The following is a 19,882-nucleotide window of genomic DNA, read 5'->3' as shown; positions in this document are numbered from 1 at the left end:
TGATAAAAATAATAAATAAATAATTCTGGTGCGTTTCTTGTGGTGGTAATCCCTGTATATATGTAAATAGCATATTAAATAACTGAAATTTAATATTACATTATTTCAACACTAAGTCCGTTCCTGTTTAATATTGTGATGGAAGTGGTGACGGAGGAGCTGAAAGAAGACGCGCCTTGGACAATGTTGTATGCAGATGACAGCTTGCTGCGTGCAGAATCAAGAGAAGAGGTGGCAGCTAACCTGGAAAGTTGGATGAAAGTACTGGAAGAGAGAGGAATGAGACTGAACAGTAGTAAGACAGAGTACCTATGTTGCAAAGTAGATGGCAGCCAGGAGACAGATCTGGAGCTGGAAGGAAATATCATCAGGAAGGTCAGTGACTTTAGATACTTAGGTTCAACAATGAAAGAGGATGGTGAGGCTGAGAAGGAAGTGAAAACTATGGAAACTATGGCCCCGAGGAAAAAGAACATCAGCAGGATGGAGATAGCAGACATGAGAATGCTTAGGTGGATGTGTGGTGTGACTAGAAAGGGTCGTCTGAGAAAAGATTATGTAAGGGGATAGTTACGAACTTAGGATGTGCAGAGGAGGAGGAAGCGCGGGCGGCCAAAGAAGAGATGGAGAGAGAGAGAGAGAGATGGTGGAGGAGGACTTGAGGATGAAGAACTTGGATGTGGCTACAGCCCAAGACAGGAGGTTGTGGAGGAGACTCACTACAAACAGTGACCCTAATTAAGTGGGAAAAGCTGCAGAAGAAGAAGATTATTTCAAACACTAAAATAAGAATAAAAATTATATGGTAAATTAATACACATGTTAAGTTCTAGAGTTACAATTGGGACTTCAGTTATGCTGATTGACAACTGCAACTCTTGGACTCATAGATGACTACAGTGGTGAATTTTTACTTTGTCGTACATGCGTTAACTTAGCAGTTTTACAATGAGTTCATCTATGATAATAAGGTAGTAATATGGTAAAATGTCTTACACAGAGTGAAACGAAACCAAATAAAAATAAAAATTTAGTACTTTTTTTTCAGATCTAGTACCTTTTTCCTGTATAAGTTGGTACAGAATATTTTTGCTGGGTGGTCACTGTCTACTCTATTACTTGTGTGTTTACGGTATGTATGAGGTAGTGCAGTAAAGATTATTTCTGAATCATTCACAAGAAATTACACACAGATTAGATTTCAATATGTAATTATTAATGCAAAGTAATGGAATACATTATAAATGGAATGAGAAAACGGGAAAATATTTAAAAAATTAATCTGGCTGTTTAATCTCTTTTTGTGAAATTATCAAGAGATGACTAAATAGTTTTCATTTCCTTCTGAGATCAATTTCGGAACACATTTAGATTCCCTTTTTCCGTTTCTGTTCCTTTTCTCTCAGTCATGACTGTACGCTACTGCAGCGCAAGCAAACATTAAAAATATGCAGCACCACAAACCTAAAAATATGCAGCACACAAGCAATAAAATACGGCATGCGTGTTCAAAGTAAGACCAAGGAAATTCCATGCATGCGTCTCGTGTGTCTGCCTTGCTAAAGACATCGTTAGATGGCATGCAAATAACTAAGACTGGTTATTTAAAATTTGTATAATTCGCCATTTCCTAGCACCTTCAGATAATTTGCGTAAGTCCGAATTTACGTAAGTCGGAGACTGCCTGTGATCGTATGACGACACATTCTCTCAAATACTCAGTTTCTGAATATAATCTAACCCTGAAAAACAGGCAAAATGTTTACGTTGTTCTGAACGTAGTATTTTTCTGTGATTTTTTCATCAAACATTCGTAAAAGCATCTCAACGAAGACATTTAGAATCGTTGAATAACAGTCCGCGTGGCCTAATGGATAAGTCGTCTGACTTCGAATCAGACGATTCGAAGGTTCGAGTCCTATTGCGGACGAATTCCTTTCTTTCGTGTTTTTTAAAGATAATTGGTGAATTGATTTCTATTAAGAATTGGATGACTGGTACGTACTGACTGTTGAACGTGAAAAAAGCTTTCTTGATACTAGATGATAAAAATAAACTGCGCATTAATTGGATCCTCAGTAATGTAAGTGGCTGCCATGGAAACGGTTGCTTCTTCAGTGTGCGAGGTGAAAGATCAAAGAACGTTGATTCTCTTACATGAAGATGAATAAGAAAAATTTCTGATAAGAATAAAAAAATTAACGCTGGCTGAGAAATTATCGGTTACTCAACACATAAAAACAGATTGAAATGTTGAAAGGGTAAGAAATTTGGTTCCTTCACCTACGCGGAAAATAATACTATGGTGAAAATACAGAAACAATTAGACTAATTACCTGATCATGCTACAGAAATATCTCGGCTTACTTCTGACTTTTTCCTAAATTAAAATTTTCTTTTACAGGATAACTGTTCGAAATACACCGAGGCAAAACTGTGAACTGAGTTCAACAAATGTCTTGAAACATATCGTTGTTAGAGTACATGCCGCTGGTAGGTAAGCACCATTTTTCCGCCCCTAAAATTCAAGAAACTACGTAGCATAAAAAATATAAAAATGGGTTGCGATGGCCTTATCTCTAGAGCAGCATTTCTAAGAATAAAGTCTGATAAACCGCTGGAAGTATTCTATAGTATTTCAAAAATAACAATAGAATTATAGTTTATTGAGAATATGATAGCTTTTTACAAGCGTGCAGCCGTGGCCGAGTGGTTAAGGCGATGGACTTGAAATCCATTGGGGTTTCCCCGCGTAGGTTCGAATCCTACCGGCTGCGTGAAGTTTTTTTTTTTTTGCATTGTCTTTGGCCTCATGAATAATGTCTTTCCTTTCTCACCGAAGTTGATCTTTCCTTCTTGTTCATAAATATCTGAATGAAAATGCGCTGTCAATTATATTTTGTTTATAAGAGAATATACAGTTTATATTTAAAGAATTCCGACAGATCCCGCCCAGAAGAGTTGGAGGAAGAATATTATTGATGATTCCTTATTCTAAATTTCATTATGATGCGAACATCAATGCAAAGATTCAGACAACTTGAATTCTATTCATTGGTGATCAAAATTTTCATTGGAAATGTCCGCTTGTTGATACACGAATAGAAAAATGAAATAAGTAGCGAAAATTATAAGAGAAGGTTTCGTGTAAGTCGACTCTTTGTAAAATAGTTAGCCTTTAAATTACTCACTATTGATTGAAAATGAATCTGGTGCACTCAGGATTCAATCTTGGGGAGGGGGGGGGAGAGTTGATTAGGCGGTTTGAGAATAGACACTACGCATTGCATACGACCTATGACTGAGTATCTGCAGTGACTGCAATACATGATACCCGTGATCTCCTCTGGCCCAGCTCGGGTAAACGAAGTAGCGCTGGGTCCGCCCGAGCACTACTTCGTTCGCCTTGCGTTCACAGCGGCCGTGATTCCCACCTTATGTGACTGCTAATTCATAAGTAGCATAGAAATAGAAGACACGAGACAACATAAATAAATAAATAAAAAATTTAATTAGGAAAAGATTTTTTGGGGAGGGGTGCGCCAATGGGTGCATTAATTTTATTAAAATCAGGAGCTGGTTCAGGAGATGAAATGCAACGTACACACAACAGGCTTTCCACGAGTCGTTCAGTTTAATATCGTCTCACTTAGCAAAACTTATTACATTTAAAAAATTTAAATAAAATTGACACCGGTACCTTTTTAGGTACATTTCTCAAAATAGTTCATTAGAACTACTTTCTCCTCCTTGTATGTGTATAAAAACTTCGCTAAATATGATACTCTAACCGATCGTTTGAACGAAAATCTTCTGAGTTATTTTAGTTGCAATGCCACAATGGTTCGAATTGATACAAAATACACGTTAAATGGAAACCCGCAATAATAATAATAATAATAACAGCGACAGAAGACTGTGTGCGTGTATTTTCCCTTAATCAAGTGGTTGGTGACGTCGTAATGCTACTTTAATAGGGAATTATTATACAACAAGGTGGTCCCTTGTTGTCTTTCTTGTCCAATAGTATACAATATCTCTACATGTGTGTTTGTGTGTGTATACAAGGCCGGTTTGTCTGTTTTTTTAAGGATGAAAAACCCGAATTTCCGGGAGGGAAAAACTTCTGTCGCTGTTGTTATTGTTATATCAGACGATTGCAGATGATAATAATTGCTGTGTACACTAGAAACCAAAAAAAAGGATGTCACTTATAATAATGCTATTATATAACGTATCTTTTTATGATAGTCTGTGATCATGTCCATGAATGATTAAATTTTTCTAGGGGAAGATCATTTCAAAGATCCGCGCAGTGTATCTCTTCGTTAATACATTTATTTCACCAAATTACATTTTAAAGCTTTTCGATATAATTTCCAATCTGCTTTATTACCGTCCAACGTTCAGTTTAAGTTTCTCTCAGCAAGCGTTTTTGTTAATGCGTTTGTTAAGTTGGGTAACTTCAGAAAATATTTTGTCAGTTGGAAAGCGGTTGGTGTAAAGCGTTTCCGACAGAATGGTTCCTTCAGCTTAAGGAACAAATCGAAGTGCGGAGGATTCATGTCTGAACTTTCTGGGGAAGAGAGGAGAAAACGATTATCATCTATAATTTTGTATAAATCTGATTCTTCTCGTGAAACGTGACATCATAAATTATTACATCATCCCATGAGCCATGAAGGGAGGGGTGCAAACCTTTTAAAAGGAACCTCGTATTTTTTTTATTAATTTATTATTATTATTATTAGTAGTAGTATGCAAATCAGTGACTTTTTGAATGTGGCCACTAGGACAAATGCACAGCCTATCTATCAATCCTTGGTGTTGGCTCAACCAAGTGGACCATCAAGAAATTTTAATTCAAAATAAGCGAATAAGGGAACAGTACATTGAAAAGCAGGGGCTATCAAATGAAAATAAATAAATGATCGGGTATATATATTAAATTTATAAATAAATGATCGGGTATATTTATTAAATGACCAAGAAAATAATAACTAAGAATCTTACTTACTTACATACATAGGCGTAGCTAGGGGGGGGGGGACGGAGGGGAGAGGTCCGCCCCGGGCGGCACTTAGAACCTTTTTGAACTTTTGCAGTTAATTCTAAAATACAGTCTCGAGAACTCAGTTCCAAACTATTGTAATACTACAGCGAATTTTCCTCACAATTGCTGTAAGTGTTGCTAGTTATGAGAGGAGTTTTTCTAAATAAAACTGATTAAGAATTACCTACATTACTATGAAATAGACTTCGACAATGTCAGCGACGATTTTGCTACAGAAAAGCAAGAAAAATAACATTGAATGTTGAAATTAAAGTTTTACTTAAAAAATAAACATAGCATTTTAATTTATTTCCTTATACGTCGTTTTGACTTTTTGTAGTATTTTTGGTGTGTATTGTGAGGGGTGGCAAACTCAGGGACCGCCCCGAGCGGCAAAAGCTCTAGCTACACCACTGCTTACATATAATCAGGTGGATCATTCTATGCGCTGTTTTATTTTATTTATTTACGAGAATCAGTTCAAGAGTTCTGTACACCGTACTCCTGTTCTTAAACCAAAAATTTATTTAATAAATACATTTAAAGGTCCTCTCCATTTTGCTTCATCACTGCTGCCCAATTTTTGGGTAAGTTTTGTATTTCTGAAAACTTTTTTTGTTGATATATTTGATAAATTAGGTCACCATTTGGCAAGGAGTCCACTTATACGAAACCTCTTATAATTATGTTATTTGGTTTACTTTTCTATTCATCTAGCAATAAGGACGGAAATACGATATCGCCAAGGTAATTTGACTGAATCCGTGCATTGATGTTGATATCTTAATGAGTGGAATAAGGAATAGTTAAAATTAATAGTAAAACTGAAGAATATAAAAATATACTATCTACTCATGGGTTTCTTGTTTACATCGATGGCAATACGAAAGAAGCGAACAACTCAGCAAGTTGTATTGATCACATAAGAAACAGAATGACCTATGAGGTAATCTACTTGAGCAAAATAACAGAACTCCATTCGACGCTGTTTAATCTTTCCTTACCTAGCGTTGACACGAGCTGTGCAGGTAGTCACTATTAGAAAAAAAAAGATGTTCACACACACACACACTGGATAAGAGATGAACTAAAAAAATATGATAAGGACAAAAGACACGTTCTAATATAAGCATAGAAAAAAATCCCTGCAATTTAATGTTTGAACACGACTACAAAAATTTCGCTAAACACCTAAAGGAAAAAATAATGCAAACAAAAGAACATTATCTCCTCTCGAAATTTCTTTATTGTATGAATGGCAAAAGTAAAGAATGGAGATTGGTTAAATGATAATATGTAACACAAAGCTGAAAACACGTGAATTCCCAGAGAGCAATGACGTCACCGATGTACTTAACACAATGAAGAACTACTTTACAAACTATGGTAGTTGTGATTTCGATCATGCAGAAAGGACAAAGTACGTGAGTCATCTTCCGTGGATTAAGAATTCCATGTATCTACACACAGTGAACGAAGATGAGGTCAAGAGTGTAGTAATCGGATTAAAAAAAGGGGGGGAATGGGATGTGACAATATAAATGTCAAAAAACTAAACGTTATCATTAAAACAAATTACAGTTCTTTACAAATATCATTAATAAATCCTTCGAACACGGTAAATTTAGAGAACACTTAAAGACTGCTTCAGTTGTACAGCTATTTATAACAGAAATGAAATAAAAAATTACAGACCATTATAATACAAACATTTTAATACAAACTTTTTGAGTACTCTAATAGCATGGATGGAACACGTTCAAAGAATGAAAACAGAAAGATTACCAAAACAAGCCTTAAAGTACAAGCCATTAGGAAAAAGAAAACCAGGACGTCCTCTTAAACGATGACTTCTAAGGCCGGAACAGGCCATGCTAGGCCTAAATCCTTGATACGTATGATGATGATGATGATGACAAACTTTTTTGACAAAATGATATCCTTCGCCGACGACACGACATTAATATATACCGAAACGACCCTTGAAGATCTAAAAAATCGGATTAATCGTGATATGTTAAAACTAAGTAAACGGTTTAGCAATAATGGACTTAAAATTAATACCGATAACACGAGATATGTGTACTTCATGTTACCAGATAAGCTAGACCACAAAATAACCATAAAATGGCATGAAAGGAAATGTAGTGACATCCTAAATTGTTCTGTAGCTTAATAAAAAAAAAAAAAAAAAAAAAAAAAAAAAAAATTAGTCAAGTATTTGGGCCTCCATATCGATAGCTATCTTAAGTGGAACTCCCACACCACTTTCTTAGCAAAAAAGTTTAGGTTCATAATTAATAGAATATATTATATTAAAAAATTTGTAAATTCAACATTCTTAAGATTATACTATTCCTGTTTGATTCCTCACTGCAATATGGCATCACCTGTTGGGGTGGAGTTCATTACAACAATCTGCTTCCATTAATACGAATACAAAACATAATAATTAGAGCCATAACCACTGCTGACTTCGCACATGTCGATTACGCTGCGGCCGGAACATGCTGGTAGTACCCAAAGCAAACAAAGAAATTTTTCATAAATCTTTCGAATACCTAGCGACAAGCAGCTACAATAAACTCCCAGATGAAATCAAACGTATAACCTCAGCTTATGCATTTAGAAAAAGGTCGAGAGACTACATCATGGGACTAAACAATGTTGACAATTACTTTAAACGTATAGTATAAGGGATCATTATAACTCACATATATCCAATTAAGGTACCAATATACTAACTAGTTCATTCACTTAGGAGACTAATATTAACATGTACATCAAATCAAACCATGTAAGGGTGAGCCCTCATAGATACGGTCACTGGACTAGAAGTGACTGTTAAGAGCTAATTTAATTCTCTAGTAACCAGTATGGCTACGGCCCTTGGTTACACATAAATACATAAAATAATTTAATTTATCACTTAAACCAGTAACTTATTATAACTACGAAAATTATCCGAAATGTATTCTACTCTCTTTGTACACGTATATATGAGAAAATTTTTATCAACTATAACAAAATAAATAGCCTAAAATAAGTGTAAGTACCAACAGAAAATGATAGTAATACTTGAATTGTATCGTATAATATTGTACACTGAATTGTATAAGTTGAAATGTATAATATAAATATCTTGTATACGTGATGGGAATTATAATAAACTAATAATAACAATAACATGGCATACTAATTAATCTTTCAACTATTCTGGGCAGGGTTGGTTGGAATTTCATCTTTAAATATGAGGTGTATATACTTTTATATATAAACATTTCTTCATGACGGATTGAAAGTTCGGCATCGAATACGTTTTTTATTTAAATGTTTATAAATAAGTAACGCGAAAGAGATTTAGTCTTATATAATTTTTTAAGTGAACAATCAATGACAAAAGAGGTTACTCATGAGGCCAAGGAGCGAAAGCAAAAAATCTCTTCGTAGTCGGCAGCATTCGAACCTACGCAGGTACACCCAAGACGCCTTAACCACTCGGCCACGATTTTTTTTTTTTTTAACAACTTTATTATCAACTTTTGCAATTATTTACATCATAATGAATTATATATACAATATACACAATTGTTATACCGTTATTTCAATCGCAGTTTCATTTTATATTATATCATCATGTTATAATGTAGATGTTACATTACTGTTCTCTTAAAATGCCTTGACTTCCTTTACTTATAAACAGGGAATCTCATAACTGGTAGTTACATACACATTACTTTCTATTACATCAATTAAGGTATAATTCAGCTTTGTTGGCTTTTTTTTTCTTTTTTAAAGAATATACAGTGAATTATATTTACATACCATATATATAATTATATATCACACTTATTATATATTTAACAATCTATATATTCTACAAGATAAATCATTTATACATCTGTACAGCGAAATAACATTCATATGCAATGAAGTAGGAGAGCACTCTTTTTTCCTGCGGTAGGAGATCTGTTCCAAGTGACTCAGGCGCTGTTTCCTCTGATGGAGGTGGAGAGCTAGTATCCTTCCGAATTTACTTCCGATTTGCCCCATTTCCACTAGGAGTGATGAAGGTGTCGTTCTGTTGTTGGTTGGAGGGTTCGCCTGATGTAAGGTTGGAGGTTAAGTGTGTCCATTCTTCTGTAGTCATTCTTCTAGCCTGGACTGAATTGGTGATCTCCTCCTGGATGTAGTGATTTAGTTTCGATATGGTTCCGGGACTGTCTTCTCTTCCATACGCTTGGTCGCACCTGTGAGCCCAAATTGCGTACATCCTTAGGATTAGCTCTATTGTTTGTGCCCTGTTTATATGTTTTCCTTTTAGCCAGAATAATATTTCCTCGTTGATTAATTTGATTTCGGGAAGCCATCTTTTAACGGCTTTCCAAGTTACTTCTGCTTCCTTGCAATATAACATTAGGTGGTATAGTGTTTCCGGTTCCTGGCAAAACTGACATGTTGCATGCCCTTCAAGGAGTATACCTTTAGCCACTATCCACATCTTGGCTGGTAGGCAGGCATGGTGCACTTTAAAGAAGAAGGTTTTATATCTTGGATGTATTGGGAGCTTGAAGACATTGTTTAAAACCGGACTGAGTGTGATTTGTCCTCTTCTTAATTCTCTGTGTTGTGGTATGGGAATGGTTGTTCTGCTTAGTTTGTAGTATGTTGCTTTTGTTTTTTGACTTATTAAGGTTTCAGTGTTGATGCGCTCTGTTACAAATACGTATCCCTCCGCCATCTCTGTAAACATTCTGGGGACTCTTCCGTGAATCTCTGGCATTGTGCTGATTATTCTGTGTGGAAGGCATTTCTGTAGGAATGCTATTGCATATCCGTGGTATGACTTAGTTTGCTGTTTCTGCAGTCTTCGCTCTGTTGATAACTGTTTTTAAGTGGATATTAAGTAGACCTAGACCTCCGGCTTCTAATTCGTGAAAGAGCGTTGTTCTCCTCATCGGTTCGTACCGAAAGCCCCAGATGTAGGTGGCGCACAGCCTGTGGATCTTCTCTGCCAATTGCCTATGGTACGGGATGTTGTTCACTTTGTACCAGATGCGAGAGGATAAATACTGTATATGTTGCATATTCGCGCTTTTCCTCTTACAGATAGTTGTCTTGGGCGCATGGTATTTATTTTCCACGCAATAGCTGCGTGGAGTTCTTTCCACTGTTCTTCATACGTTTCTGGGCGGCCTATTTTAACTCCCAAAACCTGTAAGTATTCCTAAGCTCTTATGCCTTGAGGAATCTCAGGGTTCTTTTCCCATTTTCCTATTAGCATGCAATGAGATTTATTTAGGTTTACTTTCAGGGCAGAAGCTCTTGCAAAGGCGTCTAGTAATTTCATTGACTCTTCAATGGATGTTTCCGTCTCTAGGGTTAATGTGATGTCGTCAGCATATGCCAATATTTTTGCTTGGCTCTCCCCGTGAATGTTTGTTCCCTTGATTTCTTTGTTGGAGTTGATCGCTCTGATGACTGGTTCTAGTGCAAGAACGAAGAGGGCCATAGAGAGTAGAGAGGGAGATCTCCTTGTCTCACTGAGCATTTCATTTTAAAAGATGCGGATACCTTCCTGTTCACGATTACTTGACTTTCTGCATTCTCGTAGAAAGTTTGCAGCCAGTTCCTAAATTTTGGGCCAAATCCCATTTCCTCTACAACTTTGAATATATATATATAAGTGGCTTATGCTGTCAAGCGCCTTTTCTATATCCAAGCCTAGTAGAACACAAGGTTTGTCAGTCAGATTGTAGTACTCATATACTGATCTTAAATGAGTAATTGTGTCTGTTATGTTTCTTCCCTTAATTGCACAAGTCTGTGCAGGAGATATTAATTTCTGTAGGTACTTCTGTATTCTATTGGATAGGATTTTTGAGATGATCTTGTAATCGGTGTTTAAATTCGTTTGTAAGACCGTCTTCTCCTGGGGATTTCTTGTCTGGTAAATGTCTTACTGTTTGCCTGAATTCTGCTGCTGTTATCGGGACGTCAATTTGTTCGGCCTACTGCCTGGTTATCTTAGGTATGAAGGGGAGGAATTTATTTCTGTCCCGTTCCTCGCTTTGTTGTTCCGAAAACAGTGTTGCGAAGTATTCGTGAATAGCATGCAGTAGTTCCGCATCATCTTGAATAATTTTCCCATCGTAGTGTAAACATTCTATTCTCTTTCTTTCATAATTCCGTTTTTCGAAAATCCAAGCTGTGGATATTTTGCCCTCATCATTATCTATGGTTCTTAACCGGGAGCGGAGCTTTCTTTTAGTTTTCTTGGAGATACAGTCATAGGTACCGCCTTTAACAGTCTGCTTATTTTCTGAAGTTGTTGCGCTTTAATTTTTTCTCTAATTAGATTTATTTCTTGTTTAACTTCTGGTTTGGTCCGATCCATGTAGTACAGGCTGGATAGTTTCTTTAGATCTGTCTCTCTTTCTTGGTTTTGCTGGTGTTTACTTTTAGTGCTAATTTTTATGCCTGCATTTTTAATTTTTCTTTTGAAGGTTTCCCAGGCTATGATTGGATTGACTATTTTTTCTACGTTTGATATTATATTTTGTACTTCTTTGTTGAATTCTTCATCTTTCGTTAAGTTCTGATTAAATTTATACAGTGGAAAATTTCTGTTGACGAATTTTGTTCTTTTTTCCTTGTGAGGGGGTTGAAATTCTGCTATTACCATGTAGTGATCGCTGAAAGTTACAGCGATATGTTCAACACTGCTCACAGTGAAGCCTCTGTATTGGGACAGGGAACCTGTCCCAATACAGAGGCTTCACTGCGAGGCATTCCCTCCTGGGAATGCCTCAAGAACCCTGTCGATTCTTGAGGCATTCCCAGGAGCGAAATGTGTGAACTCCTTTTTTCTTGGATGCAGGAATCTGAAGGCATCTATGAGCCCGGATTCTACAAAGGTCTTGGTGTGTCCTTTCTGTGGCGCTTGTGACCCTTTCTCCTGATCAATGAAGAGCTGTTCCACGAAGTTCGTGTCACCTGCAATTACTGCTATGTTCTTCTGTTGCAGATTTTCTTTGATTATCTGCCAAAATGTTGTTTTTTCTTTACGTTTTGTTGGGCCGTACACATTCATTAAGGTAATTATTTTATTGTCGAGATATATGTCAACTTCTAGGGTTCTGTGCCTGATAGAGACTTCGTGGGACAGCAGTTGCATGTGTGGTGTCTTTTTGATAAGGATAGCTACTCCACCGCTAGAACTACTGCTGGCAGATTCATTGATTAGGATGTAGTGATGGGCGAGTCTTTTTTCTAGTCGTGTTACTGGCTCTGCCGCGTGAATTCTTGTTTCCTGCAGCATTACGATGTCTGGCAATTTTTTGTGAATTTCATTGATCAGCAGGTTTTGGCATTCTTTGGTATTCATCCCGTTACAATTTAGGCTCATTAACTTCATTTTGGTTCTGATTTGTTCTGTTACAATTATTCGGGTTGTTTTATGTTTTGCTCCTGGCTCTGGTAGTATTTGGCGTGATTTTAATTTTTGTTCTTCGCTGTGTTTTAGGAGCTACGTTTTGTGTTGCTGGCGACTTGCTACTTGTTTGCCCTTGGGATTTCGGATTAGAGGTTGTTTGTGACTCATTTGAGGTTTCCTGTTTGTCACCTGTACGGTTCTTTCCACTAATCTCTTCCCTCGGAAATGGCTCAGGGCGACTTTCTGGAATTTCACTTTCTCTGCTTTTCCCCCTCTTATCGTCTGATATAGACATTTCTGGAACAGTGGTTTAATTGCCTTTTTGTAAAGTGAAGTTTTTTTTTTCTTCCCTGTCTGTTGATGAGTTGTTGCTTCCGTTGTTATTCTCCCTATTTTCTTCTTTACCTTTGTTATGCCCATCTGTGTCTTGCACATCCTCTTCTCCGCCTTCCATGTCTGGGGACTCTTCGTTTTGCCTCAATATGAAAGCGTACGCGCTACCCTTGCATTGATCTGCTGCATGACCTATGCGGTTGCACTTTTCACATTTCGGCTCATTGCAGTGTCTGCGTAGATGTCCGATTTTTTTACCACGGAAGCAGGATGGCGGCCTTCCTGGGACGACGACTATTGCCATAACCTTTTTCACTCGTATAGTATATGGGATGTCGTCAATTTTTACACCTTCGTTGAGTTCTATGACTAATTTTTTTTGGTTGCTTAGGACATGAGACCAGTCATCATTCTTAATTGTTGATATGTTTTCCAGAAATTCTATTTTTCCGAATCTTTCAAAGTGGAGAGCAACTAAGTGATTTGGTAGGTGGGGTGGCATCCAGTGTATTAAAATTTCAATTTTCTACATGCATTTATATTAATAATTTCACAGGTGCCATTCCTCACTTGGATGTCCCCCGTGCTGGCAAATCGTTCTTTAACGGTCAGTTGTTCGAACGACAGTAGAAAAACATAATTGTATTTTAGATGACCTAAATGCCACACATCACTTCCTTTAACTTTGTTTTTCGTAAAGCTTTTAATTATGTCCTCTTCGATGTAAGGACCGCATTTTGCGTCACATTTAAGAATAACAGTTTTAGACCAGTCTATTTCGAGTGGTAATGTTAGCGATTTTAATAGGTCCTGCGAGTTAAAACCTTCAGACCGATTTTCTTGTTCACTATCTGCTTTAGGTTCAATATCCTTATTTTTATTCATTATGCTATTCATATCACGAGATGGTTGAAACCAAGAGGTACTTAGTTCCTTCTTTGTTAACCTTCGCATTAGCCTGCGAAGCTACGGTTGATCTTCGGTCTTCCTCTGCTGCCTGCAGCTTGGGGGTCGGGGCAAGGGTCGCGCGGGTCACTAACAATAAGGAGCACTAGAAAACACGTCTGCACTCTATCACCACTCGGCCACGATTGCCTACACAAACACCTCTTATTATGAAGAGGAAATTACAGTACATTAGTTTCAGTTTAAATATCTAAACATTAATTTGAACTAGACATGAATTGTTTCTTTTGGAATATCATAGAACATCCTAGTGGTTTATGAGACTTCAGTTTTAGAAATACTGCTCCAGAGAATACCGTCCTGAAAATCTAGGGATATGATGCAATGCAGTAACTCTCTAAATCAGTGCTTCCCAAATCTTCACTACCCCTTTTAAAATTTTGGTAACATCGTCGAAAGCAATTGGAAGAAGCTATATAATGTCATTTCCTTCAAACACAAGTACAAAGGTATTTATTTTTTAATATTGCGTTATAATAAATGGCAAATATGTCGAACATTTGTTTAAATGATTAAATGCATTTTATTATACGAATCCGATATCCATCCCTCCAGTAGCAACAAAAAGTAAGAAATATAAATTTTGAAGAATGAAAAATGTATAATGAGACGAGTGAAATTGTTTCTGTTGGGAAGAAGTTATATGGTGAAATCTCGTTCTTCGTTTGTTACTTTTAGCCATAGATGGAAGGTTTCATGTGAAAAAAAATTTTTTTTTTAGGTGGACAAGCGCAAAAAACCGCACTTCACAAAGAAAGGAACTAGAAAAGGGCAGAAGACACTTCGGACAAAACTAGGCATTCATTATTGATGTATACAAATGATTCGGAAATCAAGGAGGGGAGTATGGTAGGTTTTTTTTTTTTTTTTGGTTTTTAGATTGATACAATTTTACAGATTAATAACAGAAAACTGGGGTTTGCTACTCATAGAAAAGCCGTACACGACGTTACTTTCATTTCTGATTACAAATATATCAGATTTCAATTTATTGACTAACCTCCGTCTTCACTGGACCAAGTGAAGGTGATCTGATGCCATCTCCCGTCATTTAGTTGTAGATCAGTGAACACCGGCTGGTCATTGACGTATACCTTTAAGCCCCCGTAGTCAGTCAAAGTGAGAGCGTTTTCGACTTGCTGTTGATGCTGCCCTCTAGCAGCATATGACAACATGGTCCCCGGACGGTGCTCATCTATGGTCTGCATCCACATCCCTACAGATACAGCTGACATAGGAGGCATGACGTGTTCTATGAGAGCGAAATCAGAGGTCGAGGGATTGTCGAATGACATTACAAAGTTTTCGGGTAGTTCTGTAAGAATAAAAAAAAAAAATAAATAAAGAAAGAAAAAGAAAAATTCAGCAGGATCAGGATAATTAAATTTAACCAACGAGAACAATTAATTCATGAAAAGTATACTGGGATTAAGCGTATACCTACTGAGTTCACAATAATCTCCACCAAAACCAGGAGGGCAAATACATCTATAACCGTTTATTAAATCCTCACAGGTGGCGTCATTCTCACACTGGTTTGTTGGACAATCATCAATGTCGAATTGGCAGTGTCGTCCAGTGAATCCAGGCACGCAGGAACACTGATAACCATTCGCCAAGTCTATACAGCTAAGAATAAAATAAAACTTCGATGCAACTACATAGACTATCGTATGCAAGACTACAAATTTACAATAGAATGAATGGCTTAATTAAAAGAAAATTTGGGAAAACAATGACTAAAGAAACTCGATTAAGATTACATAAATATGACCTCTAAATCATCTCTCAAATTTGGAAGTGAAACTTGGATTCTAAAACAAAGAAACAGACAAAGATCGGAAGCAGCACAGATGAAGTTTCTAAGACCTCTCCTGAGATTCACCTTGATTAGATGAAGAGAAAAACACAGAAATAAGAGAACGATTAGATACAAACATCGTACAATAAATAGAAGAATGTCAGCAAAATTGGCTACACCACAGAAAGGATGAATAACATCAGGATTTCCAAATTAGCAAATAAATATAAACCCACAGAAAGAAGAGACCGCGGACGTCCAAGGGCGAGGTGAAAAGACCAACTTCATCTGCAGAGCAGGAACAGGACATAAAAAGCCTATACCTGAACTGCTCAGACGACGACAACGGCGATGAAAAGGTGTATGAATAAATTTTCATCTTTTTACATAATAGCAAAGAAAAGTAGCATTTTAATTCTTACACAGAATTAAGGTAATAAGGATATTTTTAAATAAGAGAATTAGTTTATATTTTGTATTTACTTCCTGGCGTTAATTAGTATTAGTGTAATTATGATACAGAAGAAAGTTCTATTACTCTTCTGGATGTCACGTTCAGTTTGCAAATATCTCTACCAGATAGCAGCACCTAATATGTAGTATGAACAATGTAATACGTAATATTATTTAAAATTACGATTTCAAAAAAATTAAAATATTATTAAAAAATTTTTTTTTCCATTATAAAATATTCCTTTACAAAAATTATCTTTCTAAGAAAGGATTTGAGGAGAAAAGGTTCGGTTTATTTTTGCTGAGCCTGAATTTACTTCGTGAGTCATGCATGCGTACGGATTAATGAAAACGTCGTACCTTCCTTGGTGATGACACGTGACCTGAACACAATCATCGATATTCACGGAACAATCCTGACCTTCGAACCCAGGCTGACAGTGACAAATCCGAGTATCGTTGATTTCTTCACACTTCGCCTCGTTAGCACAGGGAAAGAGTTCGCACAGATCGAAATCTACTTCACACATGGAACCGCCAAATCCCACTCTACAAGCACATTCATAGTAACCTATCTGGAAGGAGAAGGAGGAATAAACGCTTAGATGAGGCATGCAGTGTTGAATTTTCATGTGTGATAAAAGGGGGCGCGCAATCACAAGCAGGGGCGCTCCGGCCATATGTGCAATGTGTGCGACGCGCACAGGCGCCAAAAAGGAGGAAATACTTTTTTAAAAAAGTTTTTTTAAGTGAATTTTTTATTGGGGGGGGGGATAGGGACGGCAACTAAAGTTTTGCACACAGGCGCCGAACACTACTGGCGTGCCCCTGTTTACAAGGGCGATCCAAACGTATCTAGAATTTTGATATTTAAAAGTAAAAAACATTATTCAACGAAGTATAAGCCTTGATTTGGATCTCTTCAAAAGTAGCTGAATTCCTCTCCAATCTCTCTCTCTCTCTCTCACACACACACACAAACGAAAAAGATTGGATCACCCTTGTATAAAATATCAATTCAAAAAAGCAAAATTTCATTTATGAAGAAATGCATTCACATATTTTATTATAAACCTAAAAGCATATTTATGAGTTGATTATAAAATTCAATGAATTTTCACCATTCCCAGCTAACCTTATCTAGGCACACTCCGCCATTTTGGCAAGGAGAGGAGAGACATTCGTTGATTTCGTCATCGCACAGAGTGCCAGTGAATCCAAGGGAACACGTACACTTAAAGCCAGCGACTAAGGAACGAAAAAAAAAAAAAAAAATTAGAGATTAAAGATTATGAAAAGATTAAGACATAACTACAAACTTTACTCGTACAAGACACACACACACACGGATTATTCTATAGGGTTATTTTGTGAACTTATTTTATTTATTAACAAGAATTATTACAAAAGGTCTGCTCACTATACGCTTGTTGTCAAACCAAACACACAGTATATGTCATAAATATATTTACAAGCCTTCAATACGCTCTTCGTTCTGTCTTTTCACTGCTACTACCCAACAATTCGTTAAGATGTAGATTTCTGCCATAATTCACATCACTTTCAGATAGTTTCCCATTGAGTGGTTCTTTCAACTTACGGAACAGATAGAAATCAGATTTCTTCCCCCATTTTGAAGTCTTATTTCGCAGAACAAGAATACCACAAATAAAACAAGCATAAGATGTTTTTACTGAGAGTCTGGTTTGCAGATGATGTAAAGGTGGAAACATCATCCCCTTTGGTTACGCATGAGCGATGGGCAGAATTTTGGAAATGACCCTTCAGTATAATTTTTTTTCCTTTTATAATAAATTATTATTATAAATTATAATTATAATAAATATAATTATTATATTTATAATAAATATAATTATTATATTTATAATAAATATAATTATTTATTATAAATTATTATACAAGGTGGAAGGGGGAAAAGGCGAAGGAACTAGGAGACGGGTATAAATTGTTCTACTCTGGAGAGAATAAAGAGTCGGAATTGTGGTGTGTGGCAGAATGAAGGGAGAAGTACTGGAAGTGGGTAGGAGGAACGATAGGATCACGAATGAAACTGGGTCTTGGCGAAGAGCAACTGGTCGTCTTATGTGTATACGCCCCACAAGTTGGCTGTACAGCAGAAGAGAAAGATGAATTCTGGAACGTGCTAGATGAAGAAATGAGGGAACCGGAAAAAAATAAGATGGTGATTGTCGGAGGAGACTTGGATGGACACATAGGGAGACAGAATAGGGACTGTGAAAGGATGCATGGTGGCCATGGAGTGGGAATGATGAACCAGGAAGGAGAGAGGATTTTGGACTTTGCAGTAGCGTTTGATCTGTCAATTGTGAACTCCTTTTTCTGTAAGAGGGAAGAGCATTTGATAACATTTAGAAGCGGCAACAACAGTTCACAGATTGACTACATTTTGACTAGAAGAAAACATCTTAAGGCAGTACCAAATTGTAAGGTAATTCCAACAGATCAAGTGGCGCAGCAACACCGACTGCTGTGCGCAGACTTTAAAATAAAGTCGAAGATAAGAACCTTTGGAAGCCATGGAAGGAAGACAATTAAGTGGTTTCACTTAAAAGAAGAGAATGTGAGGAACCGTTTTAGGAAGATGTTAGAGAGGATTTCGGATGGACTAGAAAATGTACAAGATTGGTGGAGACATAATTCAAAAGCAATTCTAAGCTATACAATTGGGGTGCTTGGTGAAACATCCAGAAAGATTAGAGGCAGAAGGAGGGTTGGTGGTGGAATAATAATGTACAAGAAGCAGTGACGGCTAAGAGGAAGGCAAAGCAGAAGTGGGATGAGTCAAGAGCGGAAGAGGATAGAGAGGAGTACACACAGAAAATGCGAGAAGCCAAGAGAGTTGTTGCACAAGAAGGCCATGGCATATCAAGACATTTATGATCGATTAGAAAAACAAGGGAAGGACAGAGAAAGATTTATCGATGGTAAAATGTAGAAACAAGGCATCAAAGGACATCATACATATGAGGCAGATCAAAGACTCTGAAGGAAGGGTATTAAGGAGGGATGTGGATATAAAAAACGGATGGAAAATATATTTTGAAGGGCTTTTGAATAAAGAAAATGCAAGGACTCACAGAGAAGATGGGGAGCCTTATGAGGGGATAGTACAGAACATTAGTAGAGTGGAAGTGAAGGAAGCCATAAAGAGGATGAAGAATGGAAAATCGCTGGGCCCTGACAGGATCCAAGTGGAGGCATGGAAGGCACTGGGGAAAGAGGAAATTGACCTGCTGTGGGACCTGTTAATAAAAGTTTGTCAACAGGAAAATATACCCAAGGAATGGAGGGAAAGTACTCTTGTTCCCATCTACAAGAGTAAAGGAAATGCACAAGACTGTAAGAATTACAGAGGAATAAAGTTGATCTCCTACACAATGAAAATCCTAGAGAGGATTCTTGATGGAAGACTGAGGAAGGAGATGGAGATTGCAAAGGAGAAATTTGGCTTTATGCCTGGTCGATCGACGACAGATGCTATCTTTGGGTTATGACAGATGATGGAAAAGTTTCCAGAGAAGCAACGGGAACTACATCTGGTATTTATTGATCTGAAAAAAAAAACGTATGATAGAGAGTGCCAAGGCAAGAAGTCTGGAAATGGTCTGAGGGAGAACATACCAGAGAAATATGTCAGGCTGGTGCAGGAGATGTACAGAAATGTAAAGACAAGAGTTTTGACCTACTTGGGAGAGACAGAAAGTTTTCCAGGGACAGTTGACTTGCATGAAGGGTCAGCATTAACTCCGTTTCTGTTTATTATTGTGACGGAAGAGGTGACAGAAGACGCGCCTTGGAC

General features: G+C 37.1%; 1 protein-coding gene and 1 non-coding gene across 2 annotated transcripts in view; one reads left to right on the top strand and one right to left on the bottom strand.

Annotated features, from left to right (window-relative positions):
* The window catches only part of LOC150100234 (sushi, von Willebrand factor type A, EGF and pentraxin domain-containing protein 1-like), an 84,867-nt gene that overhangs the window by 8,377 nt on the left and 56,608 nt on the right, over positions 1-19,882 (bottom strand). The window contains exons 19-22 of the mRNA XM_090402997.1: positions 17,177-17,289; positions 16,402-16,616; positions 15,232-15,416; positions 14,788-15,102 (exon numbers count right to left, since the gene is read on the bottom strand). Of these exons, the coding sequence (XP_090259123.1) occupies positions 14,788-15,102; positions 15,232-15,416; positions 16,402-16,616; positions 17,177-17,289 (828 nt within the window). The remainder of the gene's footprint in view (positions 1-14,787; positions 15,103-15,231; positions 15,417-16,401; positions 16,617-17,176; positions 17,290-19,882) is intronic.
* Positions 2,696-2,777, top strand: TRNAS-UGA (transfer RNA serine (anticodon UGA)). The gene has a single exon. It is a non-coding gene; the product is annotated as a tRNA-Ser (tRNA).

Source organism: Typopeltis vanoorti, chromosome 13 (genome assembly GCF_054136105.1).
Source record: "Typopeltis vanoorti isolate ZY-2024b chromosome 13, IOZ_Tvanoo_1.0, whole genome shotgun sequence".
Lineage (NCBI taxonomy): Eukaryota > Metazoa > Arthropoda > Arachnida > Uropygi > Thelyphonidae > Typopeltis > Typopeltis vanoorti.
This window is presented reverse-complemented; position numbering and strand designations above follow the sequence as displayed.